At 42.1% G+C, this 14,362-nt stretch overlaps 1 protein-coding gene across 2 annotated transcripts in view; it reads left to right on the forward strand.

The window, feature by feature from the left end:
• FNTB (farnesyltransferase, CAAX box, subunit beta) overlaps positions 1-14,362 on the forward strand; it is an 80,367-nt gene that overhangs the window by 51,884 nt on the left and 14,121 nt on the right. For both annotated transcript variants that reach the window (XM_081229964.1, XM_081229965.1), the window contains exons 7-9: positions 4,869-4,955; positions 11,213-11,342; positions 14,186-14,318. In XM_081229964.1, coding sequence (XP_081086090.1) covers positions 4,869-4,955; positions 11,213-11,342; positions 14,186-14,318 — 350 coding nt within the window. The remainder of the gene's footprint in view (positions 1-4,868; positions 4,956-11,212; positions 11,343-14,185; positions 14,319-14,362) is intronic.

Here is a 14,362-nt window from a genome sequence, read left to right on the forward strand (position 1 = left end):
TCCAGGACCGGGGCACGAACCCATGTCCCCTGCATCAGCAGGCAGACTCTCAACCACTGTGCCACCAGGGAAGCCCTTTCTTGTTTCTTGAGGTAGGCTTGTATAGCTATAAACTTCCCTCTTAGAACTGCTTTTGCTGCATCCCATAGGTTTTGGATTGTCGTGTTTTCATTGTCATTTGTCTCTAGGTATTTTTTTATTTCCTCTGATTTCTCCAGTGATCTCTTGGTTATTTAATAACGTGCTATTTAGCCTCCATGTGTTTGTGTTTTTTACGTTTTTTTCCCTGTAATTGATTTCTAATCTCATAGCGTTGTGGTTAGAAAAGGTGCTTGATATGATTTCAATTTTGTTAAATTTACTGAGGCTTGATTTGTGACCCAAGATGTGATCTATCCTGGCGAATGTTCTGTGTGCACTTGAGAAGAAAGTGTAATCTGCTGTTTTTGGATGGAATGTCCTATACATATCAAATCTATCTGGTCTATTGTGTCATTTAAAGCTTGTGTTTCCTTATTAATTTTCTGTTTGGATGATCTGTCTATTGGTGTTAGTGAGGTGTTAAAGTCCCCCACAATTACTGTGTTGCTGTCAATTTCCTCTTTTATAGCTGTTAGCAGTTGCCTTATGTATTGAGGGGCTCCTATGTCAGGTGCATATATATTTATAATTGTTATATCTTCTTCTTGATTTGATCCCTTGATCATTACGTAGTGTCCTTGTCTCTTGTAACATTCTTTATTTTTTTAAATTAATTAATTAATTTATTTTAACATCCTTTATTTTTATTTATTTATTTTTTTTGTGGTACGTGGGCCTCTCACTGTTGTGGCCTCTCCCGTTGCGGAGCACAGGCTCTGGATGCGCAGGCTCAGCAGCCATGGCTCACGGGCCCAACCGCTCCATGGCGTGTGGGATCTTCCCGGACCGGGGCACGAACCCGTATCCCCTGCATTGGCAGGCAGACTCTCAACCACTGCGCCACCAGGGAAGCCCATAACATCCTTTATTTTGAAGTTTATTTTATCTGATATGAGTATTGCTCCTCCAGCTTTCTTTTGATTTCCATTTGCATGGAATATCTTTTTCCATCCCGTCACTTTCAGTCTGTATGTGTCCCTAGGTCTGAAGTGGGTCTCTTGTAGACAGCATATATACAGGTCTTGTTTTTGTATCCATTCAGTGAGCCTGTGTCTTTTGGTTGGAGGATTTAATCCATTCACATTTAAGGTAATTATTGATATGTATGTTCCTATGACCATTTTCTTAATTGTTCTCGGGGTTTTTTTTTTTTTTTTTTTTTTTTTTTTGCGGTACGTGGGCCTCTCCGTGCTGTGGCCTCTCCCGTTGTGGAGCACAGGCTCCGGACGCGCAGGCTCAGCGGCCATGGATCACGGGCCCAGCCGCTGTGAGGCATGTGGGATCTTCCTGTACCAGGACACGAACCCGTGTCCCCTGCATCGGCAGGTGGACTCTCAACCACTGCGCCACCAGGGAAGCCCTTGGTTTGTTTTTGTAGGTCCTTTTGTTCCCTTGTGTTTTCCACCTAGAGAAGTTCCTTTAGCATTTGTTGTAGAGCTGGTTTGGTGGTGCAGAATTCTCTTAGCTTTTGCTTGTCTGTAAAGCTTTTGATTTCTTAATCGAATCTGAATGAGATCCTTGTTGGGTAGAGGAATCTTGGTTGTAGGTTCTTCACTTTCATCACTTTAAGTATATCATGCCACTCCTTTCTGGCTTGTAGAGTTTCTGCTGAGAAATCAGCTGTTAACCTTATGGGAGTTCCCTTGTATGTTATTTGTCATTTTTCCCTTGCTACTCTCAATAATTTTTCTTTGTCTTTAATTTTTGCCAATTTGATTACTATGTGTCTTGGCGTGTTTCTTCTTGGGTTTATCCTGTATGGGACTCTCTGCACTTCCTGGACTTGGGTGGCTATTTCCTTTCCAATGTTAGGGAAGTTTTTGACTATAATCTCTTCAAATATTTTCTCGGGTCCTTTCTCTCTCTCTTCTCCTTCTGGGACCCCTATAATGTGAATGTTGTTGCATTGAATGTTGTCCCAGGGGTCTCTTAGGCTGTCTTCATTTCTTTTCATTCATTTTCCTTTATTCTGTTCCGCAGCAGTGAATTCCATCATTCTGTCTTCCAGGTCACTTATCCGTTCTTCTGCCTCAGTTATTCTGCTATTGATTCCTTCTAGTGTAGTTTTCATTTCAGTTATTGTATTGTTCATCTCTGTTTGTTTGTTCTTTAATTCTTCTAGGTCTTTGTTAAACATTTCTTGCATCTTCTCAGTCTTTGCCTCCATTCTTTTTCCGAGGTCCTGGATCATCTTCACTATCATTATTCTTAATTCTTTTTCTGGAAGATTGCCTATCTCCATTTCATTTAGTTGTTTTTCTGGGGTTTTATCTTGTTCCTTCATCTGGTACATAGCCCTCTGCTTTTTATCTTATCTTTCTCTCCTTCTGTTTTCTTATTCATATCTGCTAGACAAATGCTAGGAAGCCCCTCCAATAAAATATGTTTGTTTCACTGAAGAGCACTGTAACCATATTCCTCCTCTACCCGAGCTCCTCTGGTAATGTTCTGCCATTCAAGCCATGCTTTTCATTTACAGAGGATTAAAGATGCGAATGATGGATGTAACCTAGCAGGTCTCATGCAGTTTCCCTGCTTTGCGTGGTTTCTAGTGCCCCAGTTCCATCACTTTTCACTTTGTCTTCCTTTAATTGTCTTTGCCCGGAAGCATCAGCAGTTACTCCTGAGTGCTGTTGAGTGGATTTGACCTGAAGAGAAGCAGCAGTTGATGGGGACAGTTTGGCATCTGGAGGCCAGCTTGTCTCATTCTGGGTTAGGCAGAACTGGTCTCTTGATCTTTCAGGTCTGTCGCAACTCCTTCCAGTTTCTGAGATGAGCTTATTCAGGCATTCACAGCTCCTGTGGGCTGCCACTAATCCAGTTGCAATGAACTCATAGCAAGCACCATTTTTTTCTCAGATCTTAAGAAAAGAGCAGTTATGTACTCCTGACCTCCTAATCTAGGTTATATAACCGGAAGTATTCTGGGTGGGTAGTGGGGAGATAGGGACCCAGCATTTGCAAAAGTTTTGGTGACAGAGCATAGAGTGTGTTCAGGGAAGGAGAAGTTCAGTGTTGCTGAAGTGCAGAGGCCCGGTGGGCAGGGGGAGAAATGAAGCTGGACGGCCAGGCTGGGAATAGCCAGAGGGGCCCCGAAGTCTCCTTGAGAAGGCTGGAGTTTATTTTAAGGGAAATGGGAAGCCACTGACAAGTTTTCAGTAGGGAGTGACACAATCTGATTTGTATTTTATTACAAGTTCTGCAGTTGCAGTGAATAGATTGTAGTGTTTTAGTGAAAATCCTCTGGTTTCAGGGCTAGAGGGAGACCGACCCAGGTTAATGGTGACTTGGATTTGGGTAACAGCAGAGAGGATGGAGGGTAGTAGACAAATCTGAGAGATGTGATGACTGGATAGAGGGAGAGAGGAAGAAGATGCTCCAAAATGGTGTGTTTTGTTCGCTCCCGGTCTCAGTGTGAGGTCTGGCAGCAGGTCTCAGTTCTTCCATTTATGAGGCGACCGCCCTGTGTTCGCCGCCTCCCTACCGCAGAGGTTATGTTGGGATTCAAGAGCAAATACCTTTGAAGCCCTTTGAGAGGCTTGAGACCTGAGAGCAGTTAGGTCAGACTTTCGAAGTTAGCTTATGGTAGATGGCAATATTTGGCAGAAAGGACTCTTCATGCTTTTGATGCCTGCTGGTAGAACTCAGCCTCTGCTGTGCCTTTGGCCGGCATGAGCAGGCTGTTAAAAATGCTGGGAGGAGAATAATGCCTGTGGCTCACTGGAGAGCCCCAGTGCACTTGGCTTAGTGTTACGTCCATATTGAACAATATGGAAGCTGGACCCTTCTCTCTCCTCCCTTTTATATTCCTTAGGAGCCCTTAGAAAAAGGATCTGTAAACAGAATTAGAACAGACTGGTTTTGTCTTCAACATAAAACAGAGCTGAGATGTTGGATGTTTGAAAAGACCCTGGAAGGGAAGAAAAGACAGTTTGTAGACGTGTTCCATAATAGAGGGATCAGCTGAAATAAAAGGTGTCCTGAGAAGAATTAGGGCTGACAGGATGGAATGGCAAGAATTATTCCAAATCATGTAGGATAACATGTGGGGAAAAAAACAGACATGTTCTTTCTTTTCCCTTTAAAGAGAGAGAGAGAGAGAGTGTGCGTGTGTGTGTGTGTGTACTGGTGGGATGCTTGAAATCAAAACCCTTTTCTTGCTCTAGAAGCCTGAGGAATGGATCTGACTGGGCTCATACATTTCGGTCCCTCTTGCCTGGTCTAAGCAGCCAGTGTGGTCTGGCGGCCTGCTTTGGAGTTGTGTCTGTTTGGAAAAGATACAGTTAACCTTTAACTTGTCCATGCCGTAAACAGACAAGTCCTGGATCTAAAAACAGTACTGACAACTGAATGAGCATGTCAGAAATACCTGAATGACAGCATGGAATTTGGGGAGCCATTGTAGGTCTTTGAAAGAAAAGCTGAATTCACTGTCCACAGGAATTGTTATGGCTGTTATTTCATCTGGTGTAGATTTGACCATGTGGAGGGAGGGAGACTAGAATGTCATGTTCTTTCACTGAGGCTGTGCCATGAGCAACTCTATTGAAATAGAATGTCAGAACTCCTGGTTGGAGACCCAGGAGGACTGACCATGGGCTTGGAGCGAGGACAGGCAGTGATTACAGCTTACAAGGCAGAGAGCAATCCGTCCAAAAAGTTCAGTGAGCCTTGTTCAAGCTCCTCCTTAAAGCTTAACACTTTCCCCTCTATTTCTGTCCTTCCAGAAGTGCGTACTGTGCCGCCTCGGTAGCTTCTCTGACCAACATCATCACTCCAGACCTGTTTGAGGGCACTGCTGAATGGATCGCAAGGTGAGAGAAGCTGGGATCTGTCCTGCCTCTTAGACAGCAGGCGGTCAAGACTTCTGAAAAATAAAGTGCAGAAGGACCAGAGAAGGGAATATAAAATTACAAGAGATATCTGGGTTGAAGGATTGTGCATTTCAAAAATACTTTAAAAGTTTTCTTCTTTTCCAAACTTTCTTTAATGTGATTGGCAAGGATCAAAACCTTGGGTAAACAGTATTGGTCAGAGTCTAAATGGATATCAACCAGTTTGGAGAGCAATTTGGAAATATCTCAAAGATGCCCTTGCTGATGACCCCAAAATTCCACTTCTCCAGAAACTCACACCACATGCATGAGAGAGACAAACATAGGACTTGTTTATAATAGTAAAACGCTGAAAACAGATTAAATGTTCACAAGCACAAGATGGATAAGTGAGTTATGGTGTAGTCATATTGAAATATAATATAGCATTTAAAATGAATGAACTAGAGCTACACGTATCAATATGGGTGAATCTCAAAAACACTGTTGGGGAAAAAAAAGGATGCTAAAGAAAACATGCAGATCACATTTGCTTAAAATTTGAGAGCATGCAAAACAATTCTATACTGTTTATGGGAAGAATCACATGTAGTAATATAAAAACATGCTGGGAAGGATAAACACCAAATTCAGGATGGTGCTTACTTCGGGGGAGAAAGTAAAGAAAATGAGATTAAGGGAGGTCTGTACTTCTACTCAGGAGACTTCAATTGTATCTGTAATTGTTTGTTTAAAATAAAAAAACCTGAAATGCATATGGCTAAATCAAAGCTAGGTGTTAGGTACATGTATGTTCTATATATTATTTGCTATACTTTCGTGGATCCTTCAAATTATTTCATAATTTTAAAAAAAGGTATAGTAGATTTATACATACTATTGAGGAATTATATCCAAGCTGTATTTTATTTTTTACATTTTAATTTTTATCAAAGTAGTACTTACTACTATGAAAATACAATTTTCAGCTAAACCAAATGAGATACTATGATCATATTTACCTTTTTGTATAACTTTTACTTTCCTGGAATTAATTATTACCTCTTAATTCCTGAATTTTCTGCCAGAGCTATAAAATTATTCTCAATACAGTTAAACACTTCAGGTAATGTATCAGTTCTCTTGTGTGTGTGTGTGTGTGTGTGTGTGTGTGTGTGTGTGTGTGTGTGCACGTGCGTTTTGAGTTATCCCTCCTGGGGCCTCTGCCCTCCTGCTTCAGACTGGACAGATTGCTCTCAGCTTGCTGCACAGCAGACATCCAGAAGCTTCCTTTCAGCAGGAAATTCGCTTCACTTCTCTGCTTTGTTAAAGCCCCATCCTCCTTTTTCTTGGTTTACTCACTCATTTTAATGAATCACATATCATATTCCAACAGATCCCCAAAAAGAGAACTTCGGAGGTACATTTTAAAGATTTTGCATGTATTTTTATTCTAGTCTCATACTTGATTTATAGTTTATTTGGTTAGAGACTTCTAAATTGGAAACTGGATGAATTGTATTCCTTCAGAATTTTTAAGCATTGCTCCATTATCTTCTGGCTACCAGTGTCATTGTTAGAAAGGCTGATAATAATGGTAACCAGCATTTACTGAGGATTTGGTATGTAATACTCAAGAGTAAGGGAGCGATAGTTTAAAGATTGAGAGTATATAGCCTTTTGATCTGGACTACCTGGGTTTGGTTCTTTTTTTTTTTTTTTTTTTTTTTTTCTTTTTTTGCGGTATGCGGGCCTCTCACTGTTGTGGCCTCTCCCGTTGCGGAGCACAGGCTCCGGATGCGCAGGCCCAGCGGCCATGGCTCACGGGCCCAGCCGCTCCGCGGCATATGGGATCCTCCCAGACCGGGGCACAAACCCGTATCCCCTGCATCGGCAGGCGGACTCTCAACCACTGCGCCACCAGGGAGGCCCTGGTTCTTTTTTATACTTTCTGTTTTTCTCAGTTGAGATTTCCCATCATTTCATTCATTACAAGTGTATTTTTCTTCACTTCACTGAGGTAAATATAAAATTATAATATCTACTTTAAAATTCTTGCCTGGTCATTTCAACATCTGGCTGTCTTGGAGTTGACATGTCTCACCTGCCTGAGTGTCTATGTCAAGTAATATTTGGACTGTACCCTGGACATGGTGATGTTTTATTGCAGAGATTGGATTCTGTCAGATTGCTTTAAAGAGTGTTGATATTTTTCCTTTAGCAGGCAATCAACTTGGTTAGACACACCTGCAGTGGGCAGGGGCTCAGGTCTTGGATCAGTTCTTGGTCAGAAGCTGCTTTCATTTTGCCCAATGCATGTGTAATTCAGGGTCAGGTAAAATTTTAAGCGAAGTTTAAACATGGAATTTGGGTTTTCCTTCTCTGGCTCTCCTCTTTCTGGGATTCCTCCTCAATTACTGTCAGCCTGGTTCTTCTTGCCAGAAACATGGTGGGCCTTCTGTTAGCTTCAGCTGCCTTCCCCTGACCTGCTGCTGCCACTGTTAGGTGACTGACTGTAGCCATCCTCAGGGCAAATCAGGAAGGAAAAAAATAGGGTGGGGGAGGGGAGGGACTGACTGCTCCAACTTTCAAATCCCCAGCTTTTTTCAGTTTGCTGAGCCCTCAGGAAGTTGCTTTAGTGTGTTTTGTCCAGAGTATATAGTTATTTGCAGGATTGGTTTGTTAGGCACTTAACTAGATGTGAAATTCTGACTGCCTGGGATTGAAGCCCAGTTTTGTCATTTATTAGCTTTGTGCCTTGGATAAATTGTTTAACTTCTCCATGTCATAGTTTCCATATATAGCAAATGATGGGATATTGAATTTGACATTGAGCTAAAATACAAAGAAATTAAGTGACCAAAACCTGTTAGGGTAACCACTGTGCTTTACTGCCTCCCAATCTACTGTATTCCCAATCCATTGTTGTTTTTGTTTTGTTTCTCTTATTCTTGCTGTTTGAAAAATTCATGATGATGAACCATGATACGGATTTCTTTTTTCATTCATTGTGCTGGGCGCTCAGCAGTTATCTTCAATCTAGAATTGCATGTGCTTTACTTCCAAGAAACTTTATTATTTTTTTGATAACTTCTTCCCCTCCATTTTCTTTGTTTGCTCTTTTTATAACATCCAATAGGTGGAATTGGTCTTCTAATTTTTCAAACATTTTTTGCCTATCTTTGATCTCTCCATCTTTCTTATTGTGCTTTCTAAGAGATTCCCTTACCTTTTATCTTCTAATCCCTCTGTTAAGTTTTTATTTCTGCAGTTCTATTTTAACTTTTAATCTCCATTTATAAAGAATACTTCCTTTTTATATTCTCTCCTGTTCTTGTTTCAGGGATATTTGTCCTTGCAGTGTTTTTATTTTGTATATAATATTTTATCTAAAGATATAACTTAAAGTTTACTTCTGCTCCCTACGTTATTTCCTCCAATTTATTTTTGTTTATTTGTCTTATTTTTGTTTCATGTTTTACATAAAAGTCTCTTTCATGTAAGAGACTTTGCTCAAATGTCTGGTGTTCATATTTAAGTGTCAGGTGCTAAAACACTGTGTGTGTCACGGTGGGCTGGGATGCAGCCATTCATGGGGGAATTCTCATATATCAATATCTGTAGGGTTTTTCCCTTGGGTTTATCCATTTCCCTAGAGAAGAATCTTCCAGATTCCTGGCTGGGCTATGAAGTTAGCAGCCAGCTTTGTGAAACACTAATAGGGAAAGGGGTTGAGGGTGCTTGTGCTCAGATCTTAGACTCACTTAATCCCCCTGCTCAGTACAGTGCCTCTGCCTGCTCTCAACTGTGCTGGAAATCCTGGAATTCAGTTCCTCTTCATTCAGCGCCTGAAACCTCCCATCTTCTGCTGGGTACCTGGAGGTATAGCTGATTCTCTTATAAATTTACCACCAGTCAACTTGGTTCAAACTCATCCCACTTTAGGGGTACCTTGTGTCCCCCGGCTTGTCATCGGAACATATCACCTTGCTTTCTATTTCTTCTTTCCTCCTTTCCTCCCAGGGCTGGTGTAGGTTTCTCGGTTCTGTTAAGTCAGTTACGTCTTACCTCTCTCCTTTTCCAGCTTTCACAATTTTGTTATCGCCTGTCTGTATTTATATCCTCTCCTATTCTCTTTACCCTTGTGGGTTTATCCTTTTTTAAAATTCCTTTACTTTCATTTTACTGGACTCTTGTGTTCAATCAGTTATATTTAACTAGAAGATACTCCCAAAGAATTTTACTAAATTGCTCTCATGCATGTAAAAACAAAGGGATGGAAAGTGGAATATGTAAATAAATGTATATTGTGTGTGTGTGCATGTGTGTATGTGTGGAGAGAAGGAGAGACTGAGACATAGAAACTCATCTGGTGAGAGGAACTAGGAGGCCAGGCTCAGCAGGAGTTGTAACTTTTTATTGTTTATTCTTTTATACTGTTTTATTATTTTTTTAACTCAGAAAACATTTTTAAAGGTAAGTTAAGAAAAAAAAAATTCAGAGGTCCCTTGCATGTTCTTCACTCATCAGACCTTTCAAACTTGAGCTGTTCCTATGCTCCATGAAGCCAAATGCACTGGAAAGAAAACTTGGATTGTGTGTCTTTGGGTGGTGGTGGGGTTAGGGGATAGAGGATGCTGAAGAATCTGTTCAGGGGATGGTAGCCAGTTCTTGACTCTGCACTCTGCTGTGATCTCCCTGGGCCTTGGGCCTCTTTGAAAAGGGCCTCTGAGTTCCCAAGGCCTCTCCTTTAATGAGAGGTACCTGGAAGACAGGAGGTGTTGCAGGTTCCTTTCTCTTCTACCCAGAAGTTGGATTAAGTGCTCATCCGCCTGTGCACCTGTCAGGATTTGTGAGGCAGACACACCTGGAGGGAGTGTGACTATGTACATACCTGTAGATCATTGGAAGTAAAGTTCTATGTTATATGAAAATATACTGAAAAGAAAATCTCTTATTTCACAGATAAAACATGTTTATTATAAACAAGCAAAAAGAAAATCTAACTGCTTGTAATCCACCACTAACCACTCATTTGCTGTAGACGTTTCCAGAATTCCAGAAAAATCATGCAGTATATTATCATTTTATAACTTTTTCATGTAATGTATTTGGAACATTTTAAACTATACTTCTGTAGCATTATTTTAAATGACTGTGTAGTATTCTGTTATATGGATATACCATAATTTATATAGCGAGTCCCTTACTGTTGAGCTTCTGAGTTGTTTCTAATATTTCACTGTTATAAATGGGAATACAGTAAACATTCTTACAATCTGATTTTTGAACACATTTCTTACTTACTTTATAAGATTAATTCCTAGAAATGACCCTATATTGCTGAGCCAAAGATTACTCATGTTTTTTACTAGAAAATATACTCTTAAATATATAGTCTAATCCCAAATAATTATTATGATAATAAAGTAATTTGAAATTGTAGGAAATTGTAATTAAAAAAATAAGTTTACTTTGAATAGTTATAAAAGTATGTATTTTCACTATAGAAACTTTTTGAAAATACAGAAAAATAAAGAGGAAAAATAACAGCAATAGACCTGTACTAAAAGATAACCAGAATTAGCAATTATTTTTCAATTTTATTTTAACCTGATGGTTATCACACTATACGCATGATTTTATAACTTTTTCCAAAAAGTAATGACTTGTGGTACTGTTTGTTACATTAGTAGACTATGTCTGAGTTTCCTTTTTTTTTTTTTTTTGAGGAAAAGGCATTTCTAAAAGTTAATTAGCATCTTTCCATTCATAGTTGCAATGTTGTTTGTTTTTTTAATAGAAGTATAGTTGATTTATAATGTTGTGTTAGTTTCTGGTGTACAACAAAGTGATTCAGTTTTTTTTTTTTGCTGTAACGCGGGCCTCTCACTGCTGTGGCCTCTCCCGTTGCGGAGCACAGGCTCCGGACACACAGGCTCCGCGGCCATGGCTCGCGGGCCCAGCCGCTGCGCGGCATGTGGGATCCTCCGGGATAGGGGCACGAACCCGTGTCCCCTGCATCGGCAGGCGGACTCTCAACCACTGCGCCACCAGGGAAGCCCCGATTCAGTTTTATATATATATTCTTTTTCATATTCTTTTCCATTATAGTTTATTACAAGATATTGAATATAGTTACAGCTATTGAATATAGTTGCATTAAACTAAGCAAACTCATCCTTTGCCATCGAGGGTGGTCCTGCACTTGTGCTCATTGGTTGACACTCAGTCTGCTTTTCTCAATCTCCTTCCAGGTGTCAGAATTGGGAAGGTGGAATTGGCGGGGTGCCAGGGATGGAAGCCCACGGTGGCTATACCTTCTGTGGCCTGGCTGCACTGGTCATCCTCAAGAAGGAACGCTTCTTGAACTTGAAGAGCTTATTAGTAAGTACTTGGTGATCCGTCTTCCTCTCAGGCCCCAGGCCCCTGAGATGTGACTGCTCAGGCATGCCGGCTTAAGGGACGGTTGGCTGTGGGAAGGGCTAACAGTTCCTGCCTGGAGCTGTGAACTAACAGTCCTGCAACGAAGCTCCAGATGCCGTTGTTGGAGTGCTCAGCACTGTACCAAGAAAGTGCAAGGGGTGAACATCTGTGCTCAGTTTCAGTTCCCTTCTTCCTGCCTTTCCATCTTCCTGCTCTGAACTTTCTGTACAGTGTGTTAGACCAATTCCAGAGGCTTCTTGAATCCCTCAGACATCTGGTATGGGCCAGAGTACCTTCCTCCTACTTCAAAGAGAAGTATAGCTTCAGCCTCTTAAAATTAGAGGTTATCATGTGCCTTAGAAAGATTCTCCTGGGAGATGAAATTATGAGAAGAGCTTTGAGGCATTTTGAAGCTGAGCTTTTATTACCTGCTGCACTATGTGCACGTTTAGTAACTACCTTTACATGAGCTAGGCACAGCCGGGTAATGCACAGAGAAGGTGGTCCAGGCTCCAAGCTCCTGCCCAATATTCAGATTGAACTCAGAGCACAGTCAGCTTCAGGGACTTGTTAGATTATAGCTAAATTATCATTGGAGGCCTAGTACATAAACACACACACACACAGAGCCACAAAGGAGCTATCTTTGGGGAAGCATTTATTCCCTCACCATGACCTCAAAGCAAACCAGCTACAACTGATATTCATCTCCTCTCCCCAAGTTCAGATGTCAGGTTCCCATCATAGGAACCATTGTGACACCCATCTTGAGCTTCCAAGACAGTTTCTATTATACTCTATACAGATATGACCAGCAGCATTTTGTCCTTACCTTTAGGAAGCCTCCTATAGCATACTCTTCTTGAAGGTTCTTACAGCCTTGAAGGTGTATGCCAAAATGGCCAACTTTGTGCACAGACTTCGAGTTTATCAGACATTTTGAAAACTGCTCACCAACAAGGCGTGAAACATAAAAGCTCCATCTCCCAGGCAGAAATAAGGAATAAGCAGATGCCTCAGTTACAATAACAGTGTTCTGGATTTGAACCCTGTCTGTGCCACTTCACAGCCATATGACCTTGGGAAAATGGTCTAGTCTGTTTTAACTACAATTTTTTTTCTCTGTAAGGTAGAAGTAACAGTTCTTTGAAGGTCAAAGGTGAGAACAGGTATAAACAGCCTGGTACATAGTAGGTGCGACCTTCTTATCCAAACTACTCCCTCCCCTCTGTTCGCTCTGGGAGAACTAGGACCCATATTTGAAGGATTTTATGAATTCATATAGGCAAGGGAAACAGAATAAATCCATGGACTTAGGCACTAGAAAGAAATAATTAGTCTAGGTTAGAAACACGTAATCTGTGGGGTAAGTTAAAGTGAAGAATGGACTCCGTGCTGTAGTGGCTGTTTTCTCGAGTAATGCTTCGCCTGCTTTCATTAAATGGCATCAGTCCTAAAGTGCTGGTTCATTTAAGACTGACTGGGGATATATTAGTGCCTGCACCTGCAGTGCAGTTTTTCTGTCTTTTTAAGAATTTTGGATTGTGACTCTCTATGGGTGGGTGTTACTTTGAACAGGGATATAATCTAAAGTCTACAGTTATTAATTAAAGGAGGGCTGGACTCCTTCTGAAGAGGGTCCTTAGTGACTCCTTTCAGGAACTCAGTCTAGTAAGAACGTAGGTACAGGGGAAATACCGTACTCTGTACCTTTCCGTTTGGTGAGGCTGCTCCGTGAGTCGCTGGCAGGTGGCTGGAACTGCCTTGGGGGGCTGGGAGGGAAGTGGAGATATTATCTGCTCGGCCTCCAGGCCAAACCCTTCACCATCTCCATATTCATAGTAGAGTGTGTTTAGAAAACTTGGAGATAAGTATGCATCACGTGTGACCACCGAGTGACACCAAGAGCCATCTTACAGGTTCAAAGTAAACTCTTTTCTTCTGTCAGCCAGCAGGTTTCCCCTGGGATAGCAGAGAGGCTAGACCACACAGAGCCATCCTCGTTCATCAGGGCTAACGGCTTCTGCCCCCAGTCGTGCGAGGGACAAGGGCCATGCTAAGAAATCTTGGATGAATTTCCTCAGGTGCCAAGTAAAAGTCAAGAGTAGTTTGAGATCATCTGATGACTTGTAGCACAAAATTCCATTTATCTGCTTTTAATAAACTTCCCCGAGCAGGGAAAGTGAATAGAAATGAGCCATTGGTGGTCTGGCCTTAAACTTCCTAGTTACACCTTATTTATTAAGAGATGCTTGAGCTTCCCTGGTGGCGCAGTGGTTGAGAGTCCGCCTGCCGATGCAGGGGACACGGGTTCGTGCCCCGGTCTGGGAAGATCCCACATGCCATGGAGCGGCTGGGCCCATGAGCCATGGCCACTGAACCTGTGCGTCCAGAGCCTGTGCTCCGCAATGGGAGAGGCTACAACAGTGAGCGGCCCGCGTATCTCAAAAAAAAAAAAAAAAAAAAAAAAAAGATGCTTGCAGGTTTCCTGTCAGGCCAATTTGGCGCACTTGTTCTCTCAGCACCAGAACCCACTTGGAACCTGGGAAAAGGTGGTTAGTTGTCTGTTAGGCCCTAAGCAGAGATTCATGCTGGTTGCCTCAAGAGGGTTGGACCAGATGTTGCACTGTAGTCTGCGGCAGTGAGGGTGAGGAAGTCCGAGGCCAAAGCACCACAACTCGGGTGCCAGGAAGCCAAGAGACGGGACCCCTCCCTCCCAGATTGGCCTCTGGGGATCTGGGCTTGCTGGATTTTGTGCCTCTTTTAACCTACAGCTGCCTCTCCCTTCTCTGTCTCACGCTCAGCAATGGGTGACAAGCCGGCAGATGCGGTTTGAAGGTGGATTTCAGGGCCGCTGCAACAAGCTGGTGGACGGCTGCTACTCCTTCTGGCAGGCGGGGCTCCTGCCTCTGCTCCACCGTGCCCTGCACGCCCAAGGTGAGCCCAGGGGCTGGAGGCAGGGTTGGGTGACTCCCCTCAGT

The sequence above is a fragment of the Mesoplodon bidens genome (genome assembly GCF_964165515.1).
Source record: "Mesoplodon bidens genome assembly, chromosome: 3".
Classification (NCBI taxonomy): Eukaryota; Metazoa; Chordata; class Mammalia; order Artiodactyla; family Ziphiidae; genus Mesoplodon; species Mesoplodon bidens.